Here is a 22,406-nt window from a genome sequence, read left to right on the forward strand (position 1 = left end):
GGGTTATTAATGGTTCCCTTTCAGATTATACAGGGTGAGTCAGAAAAAACGCTCTTTTCATTTAAAGAAATTGTACCACTGAAATGGAAATGCTTATTTTTCTTTTGATCATACAGTCATATTGATGTGGTTATTGAGCATGTCTGGCGATTGAATCATTGATTTATGGCATAGCATAACAGAGGGAATGTCCATTGTTTATTGTGCACCGAAATATCTGCCAACACAGTTTATGCCACCGTGAATGAAACTGAAATTGTCAACCATTACAGCATGTTTACTCGCCATCAAAATGTTTTGTCTCAACGAAGTCGTCCGGCATGACCTTCAACCTGGCTACCATTCAGATTGATGCAAATCTGTGCTCGTTGTCGCATCTCTAACACAGCTCTTCTCGCCATTCGTGTTCGTCGTAGGGCTTGGATTTCAGCCGTGATGCGATTTCGGAGTTCCTGAAGAGTTTGTGGAACAGTCTGATACACACGGTTTTTAAGATACCCCCACAAGAAAAAATCAAGGGGGGTCAAGTTCGGGGATCTAGGTGGCCACTCTCTCTCCTGACCCAAACAGACAACGCGATGAGGAAATAATACCTGCAATTGCTGTGGTCTTGCCATGATGAAAACTCCCTGGGCACTGTCATGTAGGCCTATGTCCTGAGCGTGAAAGCAAAGCCCCGACTCCTGTAATTGTTGTCAATTTCAAGTTTGTTCACTGTGGCATACATTGTGTTGGCAGGTATTTCAGTGCCCAATAAACAATGGACCTTCTCTCTCTTATGCAATGCAATAAATCTATGACTACATCACCAGACATGCTCAATAACCACATCAATATAAGTGTATGGTCAAAAGAAAAATCAGTGTTTCCGTTTTAGCAGTACAATTTCTTTAAATGGAAAGAGCATTTTTTCTGACTCACCCTGTAGTGAGGAGCGAAGTCAGAGTGGCTATTCCGCCGCAACTGTTAATAGGACCTCCATAACAAAGTTGGAGAAGTTGCCAAACAATCAGTGTGTTGCAAGGCAATGCATTCTTGGACTAAAAAGGAGATTTAGGAAAGATGAGAAGTTTCAAAGAAGTTTCTGCTACAGGAACGGCAGAGGGGGGGCTAAGGAGAGACGAAGCCTTGTCCCCAGAAATATTGTACTCACTGCAGCTCCACAAGGTTCGTGGTTACTAGGAAGAGTTTTGGAGACATATCCAGACAGGAGAGGTCTGGTGCATTCAGTCAAAATAAAAACCAAAACAAGGACACTGGTTAGGCCAGTAACAAAGCTTTGCCTGCTCCAAGAAGCTGCAAATTAAACTCTAATAAAGAGGCCATTTTTGTTTGACTTTTTGTGAATATATTGGCTCCGTTATGTGAATTGTATTTTTGAATTGTTCATGTCCTCCTGCCATTCTCAATTAGGGGCCAGTGTGTTGGAGCTAAAATACAGTTTTGTTTGTGTATTCCTCTTTTTGTTTTGACCTTAATTTACTAATTGTTTAGTGGGTGTGGCTGTGATTGCCACAGGTGCAATTCATCTTGGGTGTGGTAAACTTACATATACCTGCTGTGTGAGGTGGGCGAGGTGTGTGTGAGGACAGCCCCAAACAATTTTCATACCGTGGAACATGAAAGCAAGAGATTGAGTTGGTCGGCTTTTGGAATGTCTTCTTTTGTGTTAAGAAGCCTATTTTGTTTATATGTCGAGAGTATTTAGAAAGACAATCGTGAACACTTGGACTTTTACACTGGAAAATAAATGGATTGGCATATCCAAACACAAACAAGCCCAGCCGGACATTCATTCATTCACGCGTCGAAAATACAACAGGTTGAACCCTTCCACACCATTGTAGTGGTTAAAGGTAAAGCCACTACACTTACTACTAAGTTTAAATATGCAAATATTGTTAAAATTAATTGCGCAGTAAATTGCTCCTTAGTCCTTACTGTTATGATGCTTTGGATTCATTTTACTTTTGTACTTGTGAATGTTTCATTTCACTGCTGCTCCAACTGATGGTGAGTAATGTCACATATTTTGAACAACCATCAATCTGATACAGAGCGTAAAGACTGGACTGTGTTTCAGTGGAAAAGGGGCCTGTGGTTTGATGAGTCCACATTGACCCTGTTCCAGAGTGATGGGGGCATCAGGGTGAGAAAAGAGGCAGATGAACTGATTACCCATCATGCATAGTGCCTACAGTACAAACCTGTGGGGGCAGTGTGTTGATCTAGGGTCACATCAGTTGGTCAGATTGAGGTTCAACATTATGTGTCCAGAAAACAACAGAAATAAATATTGGGACATTGCATATGTTTATCAAAATTATGTTGCAGTGAATGTGCATAGAATAGTATGTATGCAACTCCCTCTAGTACAGAGTTGTGATAAATCTCAATCTAGAATATTTTCTGATCAAGAACCAATTTTGCCTGTGAACAGCCATAAAACACCTGAATACACATTGAATTCTTTAAACAGGTAAAAGCCTTACCTTAAGTTCACAGTACTTTACTAGAGCATTCAACTACACTTTCACCTCCTTACAGTTGAAATACTTTTTAGCATTGATAAGAAGAACAAGCTTGGTTAAGTTTGATGTTAACCCATAAAGACCCAGTGCTACTTTTGTGTCAGTTCCCAAATGAATTTTTCTCTCTATTTAACCATTCTTAAGTGATTTATCACCATTTATTATTATTATTATTATTATTATTATTATTATTATTATTATTATTATTATTATCATCCTTGGTATTTTGCATTTTTTCAGTCAAAATCAAGTATTTTCCATTATATAATTTGCTGATCATTAAGATGTTCATAAAAGCTCCGATCAAAGTTGAGGGTTATTATATCAAAAACAGAGAAAACTGAAAAAGTGACTTTTTCAGTAAAATGTATCATTGACTGAACATTAACCCAGTGTCTCCATCCACTGTCACTGACCCAATTCCATGGGTTTTACTGGTGAATCAATGTTGTAGAAGATGAGTGTTTCCACGGTAACTACGGAACCTCCAAATGGGTCATATCTGATGACCATGAAAAGATGATAAACTACATTTTACACCAATTATTTACATGTATTGATAGGATTAGTGGATCAACAGGTATTAAGCATTTACATCAGTAGATGCTTTTGATTGCCAGTGGATGTTTGGGTCTTTATTGGTTAACTTGCTCTAGATCACACAGACTGGGGATATGTAACTAAAATTAAGCTTACATTGAGAGCTGGTTATTAACTCAGTTGTTCATTGATGAAATGTAACATCACATATTACAGGTATCTCATATTACAAAAATACTAAAAAAGAAATGATAAATTAATATTGTAATAAAATGTCTGGGGCTAATGTGTGGTAATGGAGTGTATTTGTGTCATGTAGAAGATGCATCATTGCTGTTATCAAATAGACACCTCCATCCATGTTGTTTCATTTCACCCATGACACCTCCATAAGGTTGAGCAGTAGATTGTGATCTCCATCAAGCCTACTACACACTCATAGTACACTGCACCTACATCTACTCTTAAATATAGCTCTGAACAACTCAAGCCAAAACAAAGTTCACACCGAATTCATCTGTACTCAGCATTTCAGAAAATGTAAAGCACAAATGTCTTCATGATCAGACAATTAAAAACGAAAAACATACATATACAGTGAACGTGTGTAATGTTTGTGTAATATGTTACACATGAACATATTGTTACATACACTTATATCATTTATATAAGTGTGTATATCACTTATATATCGTAGAATTTTCATCCAGTCATTATTTTATCCAGTATAATATTACATGATATTCTGAATCTAAACAAATGTGCCAAAACATTATTTTCATAGTTTTTAGTTTATTTCATTACAGGCAGGGCAGTGAGGGACAGGGATTAAATACATTCTCTTTGTGGGGCGGGAAGGGAAGGGAAGCAAACCAGGTAAACATGGACAAGACATAGTTGAATTATTTCTCTTTCAATATAAACCAATTATAGATCTGCCAATAGTTTGAATAAATAACTTTAGATTTTTTTCTATATGGCAATACTGATATCTTTTAATATAGTTATCTCCTTAGTGTTTACATAGCTGTTTTCTACATGAATCTATTGGATTTCAATCTTTTTTTTAGACATCTGCATAAATAATTACACATAGAGGATGGTGCTGTACACATCATGGTGAAAAGTATTGTAGTGCTTTGTTTCAGCAGTGTTTTCTATATGACTTACTGCAAGCAGAGCTACTGAAGGTAGGAAATTGCTGGCCCAACCATAGTGCATCTAGTAAGAGCCCACTAGGACTGGCAGCATAATTTGAGTAGTGTCAGACTGTAAATTGGCTGGAACCGTCTGCTGTGAGTTACCACAGCAAACCTCATTCCAAATAGAGAAACTGTGCAGATCACTATGGTGACTCCAGGCTTGACGGTGGCACTGCACCAAAGGTCAGTGTGAGCAGGCTGTCAGTCTGCAGCATGTCTCACCACTATGAAACATTTGTTAAAAAAAAGAAAAGAAAGAGCATATTGTCACCATGCCATTGCAGAATGTTAAATACTTTTCCACTTGGACAGAAAAAAAGCTGAAATATATAACTCCTTACATTGGGAAAGTCTCAGAAGTTCCCCACATTGTCCCGACAACTGAGATAAAAACCACTGACATCAAACCAATCTGTTGCAAGAGCAATAAGGATAATAATACCATCAAATATAGCAATAAATGTGATAACAATATTAACAGTAATAAATAATGCAAATTGTGAGCCACCTGTTACACCTCAGTGATATGGAAGATTGTATGCCACATGCTTACTACTGGCATTCCTTGTAATGTTCGATCCCATTTATTAATGCAGTCCAACCTGAAGGATGTTTGAGATGAACCAGATTAAAGGGAAGCAAACACCTTGACATCCAAGATGACTGAGAGAGAGCACCTTAAGAACAAGAGAAACGATCTCCTGGGACACTTTTAAGATGCACAGTTTGATCCTCTCTGGTGACCTGGGTATGTATGAAGCTTTTCAGTGCTTACATATGTGGTCATTTCTGTGCATGTTTCAGCTTATTCATTATGACTTGATGACAAGACTTGCTTTTTAACCAGCCATGCTACTCTGAAATGCATAAAACATGCAGGCCCTGACCTGGGCACACTGCTAAGAGCTCCCTAAAGAGAAGAGTATTAGAGATTAGAACACCTTTATTCTGGCCTAGTAGCTGATGTCAAGACCCCAGGTCCAGGGGTTGTGTTCTGGAGATAAAAGCCATGGCAGTGTTTTAAGGTCAGGATGGCAACTTTTTCTGTGGTGCTGCTGTGTAACAGTCTACAAGGGAACCAACAGAATGGTGAGGGAAAAAGTAATGAACTTAGCTTGGTACTCTTGTGTTTAAATAAAGCAATATCCATATACATATACAAAATTACATCTCATAAATACATTTGGCAATACGATGTATTAAATTTTTTGGCAAAGGGGGATTTAGCAATATGACATGTGCAAGAGTATCCAAATGTCAGTCTAAGTGGCTTAGTGACAATTTCTCTGGAAAAAAAAGACAGAAAAAAAGTTTCATGCACTATAAAGAGTAACCAAAATACTCAAAAACATCCATAGGCGTCTGTAATAACTTTGTCACAATCACTAACTTTGTAAGACACATGAATTCTCACCAATGAAACACATTTACTCTCTTTCTCAAAGTCAATTCTTAATAGACCTGAGGAACATTTTGTGATGTCTTCTCACTTCTATTGATTGACATGTATGTCCATCATCACATTCCTGATTTAAAAAATAAAATAAAAGCTGGACAAACTTCTGTAGCTGCTGAGGGTGTAGGAAGTTGATGTGCCTATGGTAACCTCTTCTACAGTGTTAGTTTTTCCCTGCTCAGTTAACTATTCTCCCTTTGATTTAGTGAAGTTAGGGAACAGATGTAATGCTGACGCGTCCCTATGTGGATGAGACCACATTGTTTTGGAATGGTATTGTGAAGCTACAGTTATTTATATTCACCCAAAAGCAGCACAGCCCCCTGGCATGCAGAGAGAGGTATCATTTTTTTCAGTCATTGCAATAGTGTGAAAATGCTATAAACAGCGTTCAAAGGGGACACCTGAAGAATGGAAATAGTTCATGAGTTGGTCAGTCTAGTTCTGTATCTCCGATGAGTGACTGCATTCCATCGCATGCATGTACTGTGATATGTTTTAAAATTTTGGATGACTGCATCTCTCAATTTAGAACAACCGACTCTCGGGAGCCCCACTAGACCATAGACGATAGTGTGTTCTCTTCAGGACAGTGGAGAGGGGTAGATGTTCTTAGGGAGTGTATGGCTGATGGGGCACCCTCCCCAGGGGAAAGGTCGTTGAGCTCCTCAGAGGATGACAGAGGAAAGGAGGGCGACAAAGAGATGCCAGAAGATGGGTCGGCTGATCCAGCAAAAGTGCGTGGGGGCTTAGGGACGAGGTTAGGTTCCAGTGTTGCTCTGGCCAGAAGTTGTTTGTCATCCAACTGCTGTCCTTCTCCCAAAGACTCACCTTGGCTGAAGGAGCCCCGGCCTGACTCTGATTCCCCGTCAGATAGCTCTAGAGGCGGTGAGCTACTGCCGTCCAGTCTGAAAAGAGAGTCTAAGTACTGGGCAAACTCCAGCACCGCCTGGCTGGGGTTTCCATTGGACAGTTGGGGTGGTGGTGTGGAAGCTGCCGGTCGGGTCTCTGTAGTTAACTCTTTGTCCGTTGCCTCCAGCTCCCAGTCCTCTTTTTCTCCATCCACGGGTCTTGAACCAATCTGAGGACTGAGCGGAGCATCTGGAGTACTCCCAGGGCTGTAGACACCAGGAATTTGTTGGTATTCCCCATCAGGAAGCATTTTTGTGTTGGTCTTTGGCTCTGGCTTTAAAGGCTGAGCCAACACACTCTGGTTTAGCAAAGCAGGGGAATGATGTCCACTGTAGCGAGGTGTGGCGGGGGATAGGCGCATCGGGTATTCTGGAGTGGATCTGGATTCTAGCGGCGTAAAGAAGGGTCCAACCTCACCAAGATGCTCTGGCGTAGCCTGGCAGAGGCAGTCAGCAGCTAGTAGTTCAGTGCGAGAGCTGAGAGATGGGTTCTCTTCAGGTATGGGGGCATCCAGAGGGAACGGAAGGCTACCCAGCATTGGTGAACCCCGCAGCGCAGCTGAGGAGCGACGGGAATCCAGACTATAGAGGGATTCGGCGTCTGAGAGACTTTCCATGACGGCCAGTGGTGCTTTGCGGTCCCTCAGCTCCACTGCCAGACGCTCCCGTGCTCCACGCAGCACTACAGGCACTGGAGGGGGAGGGCACTCAGAGAAACCATCCAGAGATATTTCAGACTGGGCACAAGAACTAGAGGAGAGGAGAGGAAAAGAAAGGAATGGCAAGTAGTGACAGGGAAAAGGGAGAGAGAGGATTCAAAACACAAGACAGACAAAAAAGGGGTCAAACAATTTACGGAGGTTTTAACAAAAAGGAATAAAATGGGGAAGTGTTAGTACGTGAACCATATCTACTTTCTACACACTAGTGAACACCAGCAAAAACATTACATACGTAGATGAACAGAAAGGAGAGACTGTGACCCCAGGAGTGTATCCCAGTGTATATACTCTTGTGTCAGCATCTAATACAGGAGAGGTAATATCTACTGTCAACCATCCCTTTGAGGAGTTCACACTGACTTTGGACAGGGGCTAAACCAGAGAGGACGAGGAGGGAACTGAATACTACCATACGTCGTAACTGCTCTGTGATCAGACAGCGTGCATGCGTGCATGAGAGAAGGGAGCACATTATGCATAGTTAGTAATTGCATGCTTTGCTTACCGTAACAATGGTTTTTGTCTTTTTTTGTAACCAAAAGGAACAAACAAACAACGATTTTGAGAAAACAATAAAGCAGCAATTAGTAGCAATAATAGAGTTTAGCAGTGATAGTTAAGATTAGAAATGATACTGAGTAAACCTGCAGATGAAGAGGAGTTTTTGCTTCATTATATATATATATTTTTTAATGTTAAAGACGAACTGAGTATACAGGGCATCAAAGAAACACCCACAGTGTACTAACCGAACACTACTGTTCCTGCGGTGGTGGGTTGTAGGCGTCGGCTGCTGTGAGGTTGTTGATGTATCCATAAACATGGTCTCTGGGTTCAAGTCCACTTCTGTGGGGCTCACCATGATTTTTGCTGCAGACAGCAAAGCTGTTTTCCCTTTGTTGTAGTTTTCCAGCACCTGTCATGAGGACAAGGTATACACCAACACATGACTTGTAGTGTGGTAGGCATTATTACTATACTTTATAAATATGTTGAGAACCAAAATGTACTGAATTACAACTGTGTACAAAAAGATACATAAGGGCAGTCAAACCAAAAATGTACATCACCAAACCTCATAGACATTGAAGATGTGTGCTTACTTACTCAATCTGAAGATCATTTAAGTAAATGACCACTCTCTTGACTTAATATCATTATCTTATACACTCTATTCTGCTACAGTAGACACGCTGACATCAGAATTGAATAAAACCCGACAAACATTTTGTTTTTCTTTTAAACATGTGCCGCATCCTCTTTCTGTCACGGGTTGAAAGAAACCGGAAGGAAAAATAAGATTAAAATCTATTTTGGATTAACTGGCCATTATTATATTATTATTTTAGGGTTTAAATCATTAAGCAACCACAGTCCCTTATGTTATTTATGAATTATATAAGATTCACATTGACTCAGAACATATTTCAAACATCTTTAATAAGATTATATGTACTGTATTTAATGATTTTAAATTACCTCTACATCTATACTCCTCTGCATATGTTCACATCTTTTATTACAGTATTAAAATAGCTCAGTGAGGTTCAGATAAAGCTGAGTGTAATCTAAAGAGGAGCTTACGCCTACTACAACTGACATTAAACACCAACATTGGAGTCAAGCATGCCTGAGCAAGACCTACACATCCTTTAAGAATAGTACACTCACACTTTATGAATCTTATGAAACATTAAATGAAAACCTTGAAGTTTTACCTTGGTTGTGTTCAAAATTTGGAACAAACAAACAGTAATGGCAAATCACATCAACACACAATTACATATATTTGGTTATGTTTAATGAGTTAAAACACTTCATGGAAACAGATGATGATATAAAATGAACAGTATGACATGGAAACAAAAAATGTAATGCATGTGGCAATGGAACATAAAATAACACAAAGTTAATAGACATGAACGTAAACAGACTCAAATCTTGTGTGGTTTCAGTATATTATTAACACAAAACATGTATCGTGTTTGGGTTATGGAGGTGGTTATGGATGAACAATGAAAACATGACTAGTGACACAGAAGAGTGAGAACAATAATACATGTAGAAAAACACGACTGCAAGTGTAGAGCCAGCAGTAAATATTTGGCACCAACATCAAACATATAACCAATAGTATATACACAACAACCAACAAATTATAATCAGACTACATGCTCTGTAAACCCAGAGTGAAATCTACACTTTAAATGCTGTATTATCTGAGAACATACTGCATCCTTGCAGCCATAGTCTCATTTTGCATTAATATTTTATGAGTACACAGTGTGAGATAGCATTGATGTGTGTTGGAAGACACAAAGACATCATTCCAGTTTTCTCAGTGCTATTTCTGAAAACGCTCTGTTGTAATATTTCAGTACCTAGAAGCAAATTAAAAATTTACTTTTACAGCAGAACAATGCAGATAAACTCTACACATTTGTCCACCATTGCTATCACGTCTAACTAATAATTTCTTAAAAGGATTATGGTTGAGAAAAAGGCAAAAGAGTAGGTTGAAAAGGGAAAAGACAGTTAAGACAGAAGAGCTGAGGATACTGAGAAACTCTGATAAAAGCCAGCCAACAAGGAAGAAAGATGTTAATGCGGAAGAAATTAGGTAACCATGGAAACTTTGTGGATACAAAGAAAAATTGTTAGCATCAGGAACAGGGTAAGAAGATTCATGTCTTAGCACTTACACCCAATGTACCATAGCTGTGAGAGGAGTGGAAAGAAACGAAGGGTTGATCCAAGTAAAGCTGGATGACAAATGTCATTAACAAAAGTAAGAATTTGGAAGGGTTTAGACCTAGGTTGTAAAAAGCTATTTTTAACTGTAAGTGCTAGAAGTTATATTCTTGTGTGGTTATATATACACCATTGGGCTGTGTTAAGACACAATAGCTACCTAGTGATGTAGTACACCACATTGTCTATATGGTATTTACACACTTATTGCCTTGGTCTGGCATGGCAATAACTCCACCAGTTTCTTATATTTCCTAGGAAGCCCTTTGACTGCGTCCAGTGACTTGCTGCACTCAGCCAGTGGTTTTATGTGCAAGTGGAAAAAGCAGTAATGCTAGCTAAGTCATAACAGTAAAGTTTTCCAGTTTCTCTTAATTGGTATAACAGCCACTTACACTAATGTTCCACTATAATATTAACAATGGCAGTTTTTACCTATTTTACCATAAATACTGTGATTTTTTTTTTTCAACGAACACTTTTCAAATGGCTCAGTAACTATTTTTATGCACAAAAATGCAAGTGTTGTGTAATACTGAGTATCATTAACTCTATACCAGAGGATCTGACTGCACTGGTAAACCGCAGCTATCATTTATTTGTGAAGGCTCTCGTGACACTATTAGTTTAGGAGATGGATTCTTTTTCGGAATATGACATGATTCATCAGACAGGACTTCAGAAACAGGAATGGCATTTAGACATTGAGAAGAGCCGGGTGTGTCCATTTGACTTTGCAATGGAATGCATGAATCATTTTCAAGTAAAACTGCTCCTGAGTGAGGGTCTGGAGGGCTGTTAGAAAGCAGTGGGAGAGACATCAAGCCCTGCTGCGAGACAGAAGTACAGCCTGACAGAGGAGGAGCAAGATCAGAGTCAGCATCTGAAAGAGAAGCAGCAGCCACAACAGTCGGAGGGACAGAGTTTGGCTCAGTGTCTGTGAGGGAAGAACGACAGGATGAATCTTTGTGGGTGGGAGAGGATGTATCAGGGGAAACAGCACAAGAGTTTGATTCTGTTTGTGAGGTTATGAGCACAGCTGTACTGCAGGTAGGTTCATTGACTTCCAGTTGATCAGGTTCCAAGCTTTCCTGCTCAGACAGGGGACAAAATGGTTCCAGTACCTGCAGAAACACCAGAGGCATCATACTACAAACTAGGCACAACAGACTCTCACCTATCACAGACGAACTAACACAGAGCTGAGACACTAATCAAACTCAACACTCAATGGTAAACACAGAGAACACAATGCAGTATGACTTACACCTTAAACGCTTGAGCCACAAAGAAATCGCAATCCCCAAAGCAGATCCATGACATGCAAACATACATATTAAGCCCCTGTTATTTGAAAACAACATCAGGTTGTGAATCACAGTGACTGCAGGACCCCAAGAAACCAACTGACTGAACAGTATCCATGCTTTGCTATTGGAGTGATAAAAAGACAAAGAAAGGTGTGATAAGTTTATGGTTAATGGATCACATGCATAAATTCACCAAGAGCAATCATCCAGAATTCTTCATAAAACATTCTAACAAATCACTTTAAACAATGTTTGTATGATCTGAGTACAAAGTAAAAACATCAGAGTAATTTTAGTTGAACACATTTCACATGTACAACTTGTTCATAGTTATTCACCCATACATGGAAATCAGTAACAAGAGGAAACGGGAAAAACATTTTTTAAAAAAGCCCTTTCCCACACAAAACAGGAACACCCGTGAATATATAACATGCACAAAGATGAAACAGACCTTATTTAGTCCCTCCATCACCATGTGGGGCATGTGCTCATTAAGCATGGCGGGCGATATAATGACCTCATCGAAGGCCTTGTTGTCTCCCCACAGAGCTGAGTAGGTGGGATCCTCCTGGCCACAGCTACAGAGACGGGGAGAGAGCCAAATGTCTGTCAGTAATAATGAATAACAACCACAACACATACTGTGGGTTTACTTAGGCTCAGTATGACATAGTCCTCTTCACTTACATCCCAGTAGATGTGGGAGAAGCATTAATGCACCACAGAGTATAAGATATTGTGACAAGATGGGACACAAAGTCATGTTTGGAAACCAAGGTCATGGTCAAGTTTGAAAATAATATGTAGAAGAATGCTGGCTTTTCTAACCCATTTTGGGGTTTTTTGCAGGATTTTTGTTAGTTTTGTAAGAGTAATGTGCAATTTTTTTTCCGAAGAAAACTGAGACTAATTTAACAACATTCACTTTCAGTTTTCATTTGAAATCTACCCATACGTTGCACATACATCTAATTCAGGCTCATGATATTCCATATTTGCTTCCACTAGTGAAAAACTGACCAGTCATCTGTAGCTCTCTAGCAGTCAAAGAAGTTACCTAAACACTTGATATTACATCTCTCTCTCTCTCTCATCTGTACCTTAAAGAACAATTTATACTATGAAAAGTGTTAATGCACAAAACATACTTTGTCATGTTTCCTGTTCATTCATTCTTCTATCAGGTGAAATTAAAGTTTAAGTACCATGGTTTCTCTTCTTTCGAGATTCTGTTTGTGGCTCAATTTGTTTGTTATTTGAGAGGAGTTTTGGACGTTACCTTTTGCCAAATGAAATCTAATGTACGTGGTGTAACATATTAGACAATTTAGTAAAGTGCAGACAGAAGAATGGAGGAGTGCCGCATGACAAACTCCAAACCCACACAGTCACAAGTTTGCAGTATATACCTTAATCTTGTGGAGCTGCCAGTTTTCTTTTATTGTCACAGGTGTGAAGCAAATATAATGTTTTTTGCGAGGTAACAGTGTCCACGTATTAGTTATGCAACATACTGACCATTTGTTATCTGGAGCTTTATTGTCATTTTGGTCTGTAATACAAAGACAAATTCTACGTGCAAACATCAAACAGACATGTAATGACACCTCAGGAATCTGCAGCAGTCTGTTTATTCTCACCATGTCTCTGGAGGATGGTTGTGCACAACATGGATGATCCTGCCAGGAGGGAAGAGGGGGGTGGAGGCTGAAAGGGCGATGCTGAGGTCACTGGGGTGGAGCCAAAGGCGACTGCTGGGGGGTGCAGCAGGCTGAGATTGAGGATCATCATCCTCTAGTGGAAGCTCTGATTTTGGGATGCATTTGGTGCCTCCCGCAATGATCCTCCACTGTTGCACAGAAGAAATGTGCTGTAGTTACATAACATCTGAATCTAAATTTATCCTATGCAAACTGAATGATTTTACACACCATCCAGAAGTTAACTGAACGATACTTTAATTACAGCAGAGATGTTTGTAATGTTGTGACATGTAATACAGAAGCCTGCAATTTAGTTTAATAAGACATTTTGTAACGGTGAAGAATTAAATACCATTGTGAGAATAATTAAATTTAAAAACATCATATACAACATCGTCATGAATACATTATGAATTTTTCATGTTTCTACTGACAGAATATGTTTGTAGTGTGTGTTTTTAGTTGTTTTTAAGGCTTTTAGCACTTTTTACTTAATCAATTTATATACTTATTCTTATGTATAGTTTTATAACTGTTGTACCTTAAATGTCACTGTATAATGACAATAAAGATTCTATTCTGTTCTGTTCTATTCAGTCACTCAGTTGATCAACAGCTCTTCCTCAGGCAATCACGAAAAAGCTATCTATCTACACAATGTCACCGTTCTATTTTCAGTACTTTCATAATGCATATGGGCTGAAACTCTTTCTGACCGCAGCCTGTAATACTGTCAAGACATCAGTTACCTTTGGCTTGTTACTTTTCTGTAAAACTTCCAGAAGGTGGCGCCGAAAACCCTCCAGCTGTGACAAACCAAGCCTACAAGAGAGGAAGATCAGATCTGTGTACTATACCAACACTACAGACAGTTTAAGTCAATTACACAGTGGATGGGAGAAGAGATACCTTGGCACCAGGTCTTTGCCTAAGACCACAGAGGTGACAAACTGTTTGGAGTACTCCATGGCATCCTCACTGAGCAAATAAAACACAACACAGTAGCATTATGTGAACAGGAAATGTGGACAGTCACAGGTGTGAACTGAGGACAACAGAATTGACTACAGTTTTCCAACTAAAACTTTTGTGTCCAAGTGCCATTAAAAATGTACAACCTACAGTATAAAGTCATAAATGTTTCATGATCATGTGTCAAACAACAACAACAAAGGTGATCATCAGTAACGAGGATATCTAGAATGCACATGAATAAAATGGAACCATAATGCGTGTTTATGTTTCATTTTGAGGGAGAACTATGGGTGCATTGTTGGCTCTTGACAAAATTCTTCACATTTCCATGTATCTTCTGACCAAAATCCTGTATCTTAAACCTCCCTAACACCAAACATGTAATGCAGACATGCAGACCTTGCATCACAAACACAACACTGCAGCCATTTGCACAGCAGGGTGTGGTACAGTGCTTCAGTGTCAGCAAACAAACTACTAATGACCACTAAACCACTGGATCACAAAAAACACTGTTGAGGAAAACGATACAAATTAAAGTGCAAGTCTGGCACACTTCAACTATGGACATGCTCTGGTATCCTATCTGTTTTGCCCACTTTGGATTTATTTTAAAAACAGGTGTGTCTGGCACAGTAAAAAGCATAATTATGTCTAGAAAGTCATTTTGAACCATGTTCAGTGATGCATGACTCAGTTGCTGAAGCAAAACAGCAATATCAAGCATTTCCAAAACTGATCCCTTTTAGTGGGATAATGTCTGTAATACTACATATGGAACTCTTTTGTATTAATAGCGACATGATTTACTCAACTGGAAAGGAGTTCCGTGAAAGCAACAAATACTTATGATCATAATAATAACAAACATTTGTAAATAAGACATGTTTAGGTGATCAGTTGGGATGTTACATTCACTTCTGCATGTAATGTAAAATTTTAAACCTTCTTAGTTTGCCTTAAAATTGAACATCTTGCCCTCCTCGTAGATTCTAAAATTTTATGTATTTTATGTATAAATATAGCGTGTTTGACATATTTCAAGTAATAGAATCTACAAGCTGGGCAAGAATATTATAGATTTTAAAAGTCAAACCTAATGATTTTGCTGTATTTTCCAACATGATATTCAAATGAGTTCAGGTCAAAGGTCATGTTTGGTCATTATATGGAGCTGGATATATATTAATGGCACTATTTGAGTATTATATGCATGAATGATATATAAGTTGATAAAATTGCATAAGAGCTTTGATGTGATTTTTGAAAATATTGCTAGTGCAAGGTGGTGGCAAATGGAGATGACTTCAGCTGCTGCTGTAGCAACATCTGGACATTTAGATAGTTGGAGAATATCAATATATGGCATCATCAGATGGATCCTTCTTGGAATCAAAAATTCATCTATTTCTAAGTAAGTCTATGAATGTGGGCCAGGTAGGGACAGAAAGGTGACAAACCCTTTAACATGACATCAGTGTATTGGAAAAACAGATCACTCACCTAAGAAGGCCACCAGGTGGGGAGTAGGAGTAGCAGTGAAGTGTAGGGTACTGGGGTCTGAGCAGGAAAGAGAGGATAGCAGCAGTGCCTGCACCGAGAGAATGCCCGACTATCACCAGCCCATAGTGCATGGTGCCCTTATTCTGTGACAGACACAACACTTCAGTTAGCACAATAAAGCATAAAAAAATCCAAAAATTGCTTCTACTACCGGATTTGTTTGTATAAATGCAGTGTTGTAACCTTGAATAAGAAACAATGGTTAATATAAAAAGTATAAACTCTTAAAAATGTATTCACGATTCAGTCTGCCAATTTAAGTACAGTGTATTGAGTCATGTACCAAGTCTCTTCCAAAGGCTTGTGACAAGATCATTTCCTGCTCCAGTTTCTTCTTAATGTATTCTGCTGAGTAAACCATGCCCTGAGAGAGGGTTTCAGTGGAAAGAGGAAGAAGAAATGAAGAAAAGAAGTTAGTGCCAATAAGCTCTGGTTAACTATCCATAGTAATTATTTGAGCATTAAAAGCTGAAATGACCTATTGAGTCTGGGATGATACTGGATCTAATTGCTCTACAGTGCACAGAGAAACTTGAGAAAAAACCTCAGAGGAGAGGGTATAGTGGACTGTAACTGTTGAGAATTTTTATGTTTAACCTTGTGGCCAAGCCAGGTCCCATGCTGCTCTTCCACAGGCAAACGCTCAGAATCCCCCGTCAGATCAGTCAAGGCATCCTAATACCATGAGACAGAACAATTAAAGTAGTAAGGGGAAGGAGGAAATCTAGTCAGAGACAGTGAAAAGACATTGCACAATTGGGTGTTCCTGCAACCAATTATAATCAAGAGAAAAAAAAATGTAAAAATTCTTTTAGAGAGTTAGTGCTCTTCATTCTATTCATCTTTTGCTATGCTACATCCTAATGCAGAGATAATACTGAAGACCTGAGATGTACGCTGAATTGTTTCAGAATGAGGATACGGTTTAACCTACTGGATAAAAGTCCTTGAAATGATGGTGCTAATTTATGCTTATTGTCAAATTAAAGCACTTTCAAGACAGCTGTTAGTAAAAACCAACTTAATATCACTACTTTACATTTATGGATATTCACAAATATTCTGCGACTTTGGTCATCTTTGCACAGTATTTCTAAGATCCCACTATATGTCTAGATGCTGTCAGATTTGCTGAATTGAAAATCTGCATTTTTACAGACAAATCAGCTCATTAAACAACATGGCTATTAGGTCAGGTACAGGGTTTCAAGAGCACCTTCAGAATTGGAAAATCTGAAAAAAAATTATATATATATTTATTAAGTGGATCATCACATCTCTGCTCTTTGCGTGCAGGGTGTGGGAGTTTGAGAGTTAAAACATGAAAACGTCACTTGTGCCGGAGGTGTCTGGTGTTGTAAGCAACTAAAGGAGGCAGGGGCAGGCGAAGAACGAAGGAACCTAATTGTGAAAGTAAGACAAGAAAGAAACTTAAAGACAAGAAATTCACCTTTGGTGAGAGGGTTCCTCTGATACTGATGACAACCTTCTTTTTCGCATGATCCACTGCCACAAAAAATGGAGTCTCATAAACCTGTGAGAAAGATGTAGAGTGGACAGATAATGGTGGTTATAAAGTGAGGATGTGACATTTGTGCATTGTAGAATCACTCTCATTACAGCAAAACAAGCACTTTTAATTTCTTTGTCATCAAACCTCATTCCTCTTGGCAAACTATAAGGATATACAGTGGAAAGCAATTCATGAGAGACATTTATAGACAGGGAGTCAGTGCTAACCTCAGTAAGAAGTGTGCCACTTTAAAAGTTATTGCCATTATGTGGCTGAAACGGTAGTGCGAATGCAGTGGAAATTTTACATAGAAGTAGCATGTTAGCATGTTTATGATCCTACATAGTTAGGAAACTATTTTAATAACTCAAATATTAAATATCTGAGCTTTATTCAATCTACTGGAATGTAGACAATGTAAATTAAATACCTGGTGTGCAGACATTACACTATATACAGGGTTATAGAGCTCTATTATTTGACAAATCCTCTATAAAAGTGTTAAACACTCAAGACAATGCAAATAATATCCTCAGTCCACCTCTCCCAGTCTCAGTTTTTTCCGGAAGTTTGAGCTGCAGTAGGTCTGACTGCTCATTAGCTGGTTGTCAGATTACTCACGGCATCATGGCAGGAAGTGTAGACAATGTGAACTTGCTTGAGGTCCCTGTCCAGGAAGTGTCTGCGGATTGCCAGGACATTACAACCGCAACAATTGTCCTCCTCTACAGTTACTGACTGAGACAACCGAGAGCCAGACACTGATGTACACCTGTGGCAAGACGAAGAGTAGACGAAAACAGGAAACACAAACCAGAAATTAGACTTTTTGTCAAACATTAGGTGAGATACACAAGAGAATGTTACAAAAATATTATACAGTATGATACAGTGCAGGCAATCTGGATAAGAGTGTGTGATTAATTCAATTTTGCTTGTGTCAGTGAGTGGGTCTAACTAGAGTGGTATTGTCTCAGTGGATTACCACTTGGCAAGTGTTGATGCATATGAAATCTGATCTGCACTAGAGAGGCTCAGGAGATACAGAAGCCAAACAAATCTAAACTGTGTGGGGTGTATGTTTTGAGTGCTTACGGGCAGGAGCTGGCGAGGCGGCACAGCCCACAGGCAGGTTTCCTCATCAGGTACATGGGCCAACCGTACGCAGCCAGGGCAAAGAGCATGTAATAGCACACCTCCTTGTACATGTTCATCTCACCCTGGGAGGAGGACACACAGAGGGAGACAGTCAACAGCTGTGGCAAAGGAGTACAAACACCTTCATATCCTGAGAAATCATTCACTCTTGGTTAGAACTGATTCTCACACACACACACACACACACACACACAGATTTTGAACAAGCTAGCTAGTGTTGGCTGTGGTGCAGAAACGATGTTCTTTATTGTTGTTGATGTATATACAAGAGGAAGTAAAGGTTTGGCTTTACATACATATAGGATTTATGACATTATTTAATGCTTTTTATGGACCATTATAAATCCAATTTAAGACCTATTTTACAGTCCATCATGCTGGAGCAAGACTTCGATGACGTTAAAACCACAGGATAAAATTAGGTGATGGCAGGTTTTTACTGGTGCCCTTTTGCCCTCTGACTTTCCATCTGACTTTGCTTGAAATAAGGCTTCAAACAGGTACTAGATCCAATCCATTTTAACACATAAAGACCCAGTGTTAATTTTGTGGCAGTTCCCAAATGAATTTTTCTCTCTATTCAACCTTTCTTACATGATTTATCTCCATTTATTAGAATATTATTCTCTGTATTTTGTGTTTTTTCAGTGAAAACAAGGTATTTCCCTGTATTTAATTTACTGACCATACAGATGTTCATAAAAGCTCAGATTAATGTTGGGGGTTATTATATCACAAACAGAGAAAACTGAAGAAAAAGTGACTTTTTCAGTCAAATCTATCAACAACTGAACATAAACCAAATGTCTCCATCCACTGTCACTTATCGAACTCCATGGGTTTTACTGGTGAAACAATGTTGTAGAAGAGGACGGTGTTTCCATGGTAACTGTGGAGCGTCTAAATGTCCAAATGGGTCATATCTAATGACCATGAAAAGATGACAAACTGCATTTTACACCAATTACTCACATGTATTAGTAGGATTGGTGGACTAACAGGTATTAAACTGTTTACATCAGTAGATCTTTTAGGTCACCAGTGGCTGTTTGGGTCTTTATGGGTTAAGACAAAATTCATATTTAATGGGTGCTTTGGTGGCTCATGTGGCAGAGTGCACACAACAGACTGAAGCCTCATCAGAATGACCTGATTTGATTTCCAACCTGTGTCCCTAGTTGCATGTCATCTCTCTCTTACTTTTCCTGTTGCTGTCTTCAATATTTATTAAAGGCTAAAAAATGCCTCAAAGTTTATTTTTAAATAATCTGCGAGATACAGACAGGCCCATATATACGCTAAACAAACTCCCTCCTTTTACAAGGGCTTTGTTTAATATGGTTGTAGTTCCTTAATTATTGATGTGATACTTGGACCCCTTGAATTAAAGCTGGAAGTCCACACTATAATCACATCTTAACAGTTTTATTTCAGACCCATTGTGGTGGTGTATGGTGGCAAAAGTACAATATTTGTGTTACTGCCTAAATATATACATAGGTGGACCTAGGTGTGTTTAAAATGATTGACTGGATTTAAGAGTTTAAGGACCCTGTATATGGCATGGACTGAAATCTATAGTCACTCCTGCTGTGCATAATTGTGCCCTCTTCAAAATATCTGCTCTGTACAGTCCTATATTCATTAGTAGTCCTTGAACACCTCTAATCTCTTAAAAACTTTTATTTAAATACCACAAATTCTCTTGGTTTCCTAGTGGTTTTGTATATCAGGTCAAGAAAGGTTTCACCCCTGCAAATATAGACCACATCAAACTGCACAGTCTTACAGTCCTGACCAAATAAGGTAGGTGTGAAAACATGATAAATTTATGAAACTTTTTACAGAAACAAAATGTCATCATCATTCATCAAAAAAAGCTTATAATTTATTCATCCCTCCAGATACATCATTTACAGTCATTACCAAGACTAATAAGAGGCTTAAGAAAGAGTCAAAAATAGTTTATAACAGTATTAGAATACGTAATATATCTTCAACTCACCGAGTTCTTAAGGTCAAGGTATCTAGTATTACGGGTAACGGGCATTCCAGATAAGAAGGCTAAAATGTCATTGTTGGCCTGTAATAGAAAAAAACAACAGAAAAGTCCATTTTTTATCCAGCACATGAATACACATGCATTAAAGAAAAGCAAGTGGTAACACAGTGATACCTGGTCCAGGATAGCAGATCTCTTCGACCTCTGTCTCTGGCGGAGAAGTACCAGTCCAGCAATGATATCACTAGGCACAATGTCCAGATCTCTGAAGAACTCTGCAAAAAGGCTGGCCACTTCTGAATAAGCATCCTGGACAGCAGAGCAACAGATTACCAACACACTAACAACAAGACAATAAAGCATTATTCCATTAACATATTGGCCACCACTTAAGTATTAACCATTTAATACAATAATATGTGATCATATTATATAGAATTAAGTTGTCTCTGGTTGTTGAATAAACAGTCCTTTGTCATCAATAGTATTATCAGTGAAAGTAAAATACACTTAGTTGGTGGGTAAAAATAGCTGCCTTATGGATATTTTTACATACTTCCCTGATATTGTTACCTTGTTTTGTGAAGTAAATTTTGTGGTTTTATTCCTTCTCGTTTTTCTTTGACCACAAATAAGAAACTGTTAAATGTTTATAGTGACTCACTGATTGTGTATCCTGGGCTCTTGTACAGCACATGAAGAACTTGAGTCGTCTGCTCCAGCTGCTAGCTTGGCCTTCCTCTAGCCTGTGTCTAAAAGAGATGGAAAACACGTTGGAAGTGAAATCGTGTTGTTTTTTCTTTTAATGGGTGATGTTCATGGTTGAGTATTGTGGAGGGAGGACAGTATTTAAAAGTCAAAAAGAGAGAGAAGAGACAAATCTGAATCTTTCTACCTGAGGGTATATGTAGTGAGGTTGCGCTGACGTCTTCGGGTTGCTTTCAGTTTGACAAAAGTTCGACCCGTAGGATCAAAGGTGCACATGAGGGTAATGCAGACGCTGAATATCACTAGCCAGTTGCATGCAACGATCCCTGTAGAGGACAGTATTTTTTAACTTTTACACGAACTTAAAAGGGGATGGTCATTATGTTTTATGTCCACTTTCACTCACCCAAGGCCAGGTTTTTGGCAGTGACATCAGAGCATGGCTGGTAATACTGGACAAGCCATGCAATTCCAACCACAGCATACACCAGCTCAACCAACAGAATGGCTGGAGATCCAAAGAGAGAGATAGGAAAGGAAGCAGAGGAAATAGTGATCAGTATCTGCCCAATCAATATGAACAATCCTTACAACTGCCTCCTTCAACACAAACGAGTACAGATGTTATCCAGCATTAAAACAGAGCTTCAGTTGCCTGTATGTCTTACCCAGTCGTATGTAGAGGACATACTGCACAGCCTCCCTGGGCTGTGTGTACAGAATGCTGCCCCTCATGCTCAGCCACATGATGGCGCTCTCACAGATAAGGCAGCTGACCAAGATGCCCAGGTACCCTCGGCCATGGTCCACCAGTGTTACTGAGCAGGACTGGTCTGAACCATAGGGGAGGCCGAACAGAACCACAGACAGAACCACCAACCTGCGAGCCAAACACAAGAGATATACAGTAATGGCATAAAAAAAATGTCATCAAAAAGAAAAGACAAATTCAATTAACTAAATGCAAAAAATATACATATATAGAAACACTGACTCACCAGATGCAGTGTAAAAGAAAAAGGAAGAGGGCGGGCAGCACCAGGTCATCACTGCCAACTGACCAGCGCCGCCGAAACATCACCATGCCAGGCATCACTGCCCTGTGGAAACACCAAAACAAAAGAAAAACAACTTCAAACTAACTATAAACACATGACAGATTTACAGGATACAGACACATGTCTCTGCAGCACAGAACAGGTCAGGCTTTGCTCAAAGCTCAGCATCGTCACTGTGAGCAAAATCTAAAAAAAAAAAAAAAAAAAAAAAAAAAAATGAGAGAGGGCTGCAGGGATTATAACAGAAATAGACTTCCAAAGAGAAGAGTGGATGATAATGGTAGGTAGAATAGATGCAAC

General features: G+C 39.1%; 1 protein-coding gene across 2 annotated transcripts in view; it reads right to left on the reverse strand.

The window, feature by feature from the left end:
* Positions 1 to 3,843: 3,843 nt before the first annotated feature.
* Positions 3,844 to 22,406, reverse strand: part of dagla (diacylglycerol lipase, alpha) — a 32,902-nt gene continuing 14,339 nt past the window's right edge. The window contains exons 2-21 of one of the 2 annotated variants that reach the window (XM_030163236.1): positions 22,047 to 22,148; positions 21,717 to 21,928; positions 21,455 to 21,556; positions 21,236 to 21,374; positions 21,005 to 21,092; positions 20,515 to 20,649; positions 20,344 to 20,421; positions 18,276 to 18,400; positions 17,802 to 17,952; positions 17,118 to 17,201; positions 16,265 to 16,342; positions 15,951 to 16,031; positions 15,608 to 15,750; positions 14,039 to 14,107; positions 13,879 to 13,951; positions 13,067 to 13,275; positions 11,878 to 12,004; positions 8,112 to 8,278; positions 7,868 to 7,885; positions 3,844 to 7,390 (exon numbers count right to left, since the gene is read on the reverse strand). In XM_030163236.1, the coding sequence (XP_030019096.1) occupies positions 6,286 to 7,390; positions 7,868 to 7,885; positions 8,112 to 8,278; positions 11,878 to 12,004; positions 13,067 to 13,275; positions 13,879 to 13,951; positions 14,039 to 14,107; positions 15,608 to 15,750; positions 15,951 to 16,031; positions 16,265 to 16,342; positions 17,118 to 17,201; positions 17,802 to 17,952; positions 18,276 to 18,400; positions 20,344 to 20,421; positions 20,515 to 20,649; positions 21,005 to 21,092; positions 21,236 to 21,374; positions 21,455 to 21,556; positions 21,717 to 21,928; positions 22,047 to 22,141 (3,279 nt within the window). In that variant the 5' untranslated portion in view covers positions 22,142 to 22,148 and the 3' untranslated portion in view covers positions 3,844 to 6,285. The remainder of the gene's footprint in view (positions 7,391 to 7,867; positions 7,886 to 8,111; positions 8,279 to 11,877; positions 12,005 to 13,066; positions 13,276 to 13,878; positions 13,952 to 14,038; positions 14,108 to 15,607; positions 15,751 to 15,950; positions 16,032 to 16,264; positions 16,343 to 17,117; positions 17,202 to 17,801; positions 17,953 to 18,275; positions 18,401 to 20,343; positions 20,422 to 20,514; positions 20,650 to 21,004; positions 21,093 to 21,235; positions 21,375 to 21,454; positions 21,557 to 21,716; positions 21,929 to 22,046; positions 22,149 to 22,406) is intronic. The other variant, XM_030163243.1, reaches the window with a different exon arrangement.

The sequence above is a fragment of the Sphaeramia orbicularis genome, chromosome 3 (assembly GCF_902148855.1).
Source record: "Sphaeramia orbicularis chromosome 3, fSphaOr1.1, whole genome shotgun sequence".
Lineage (NCBI taxonomy): Eukaryota > Metazoa > Chordata > Actinopteri > Kurtiformes > Apogonidae > Sphaeramia > Sphaeramia orbicularis.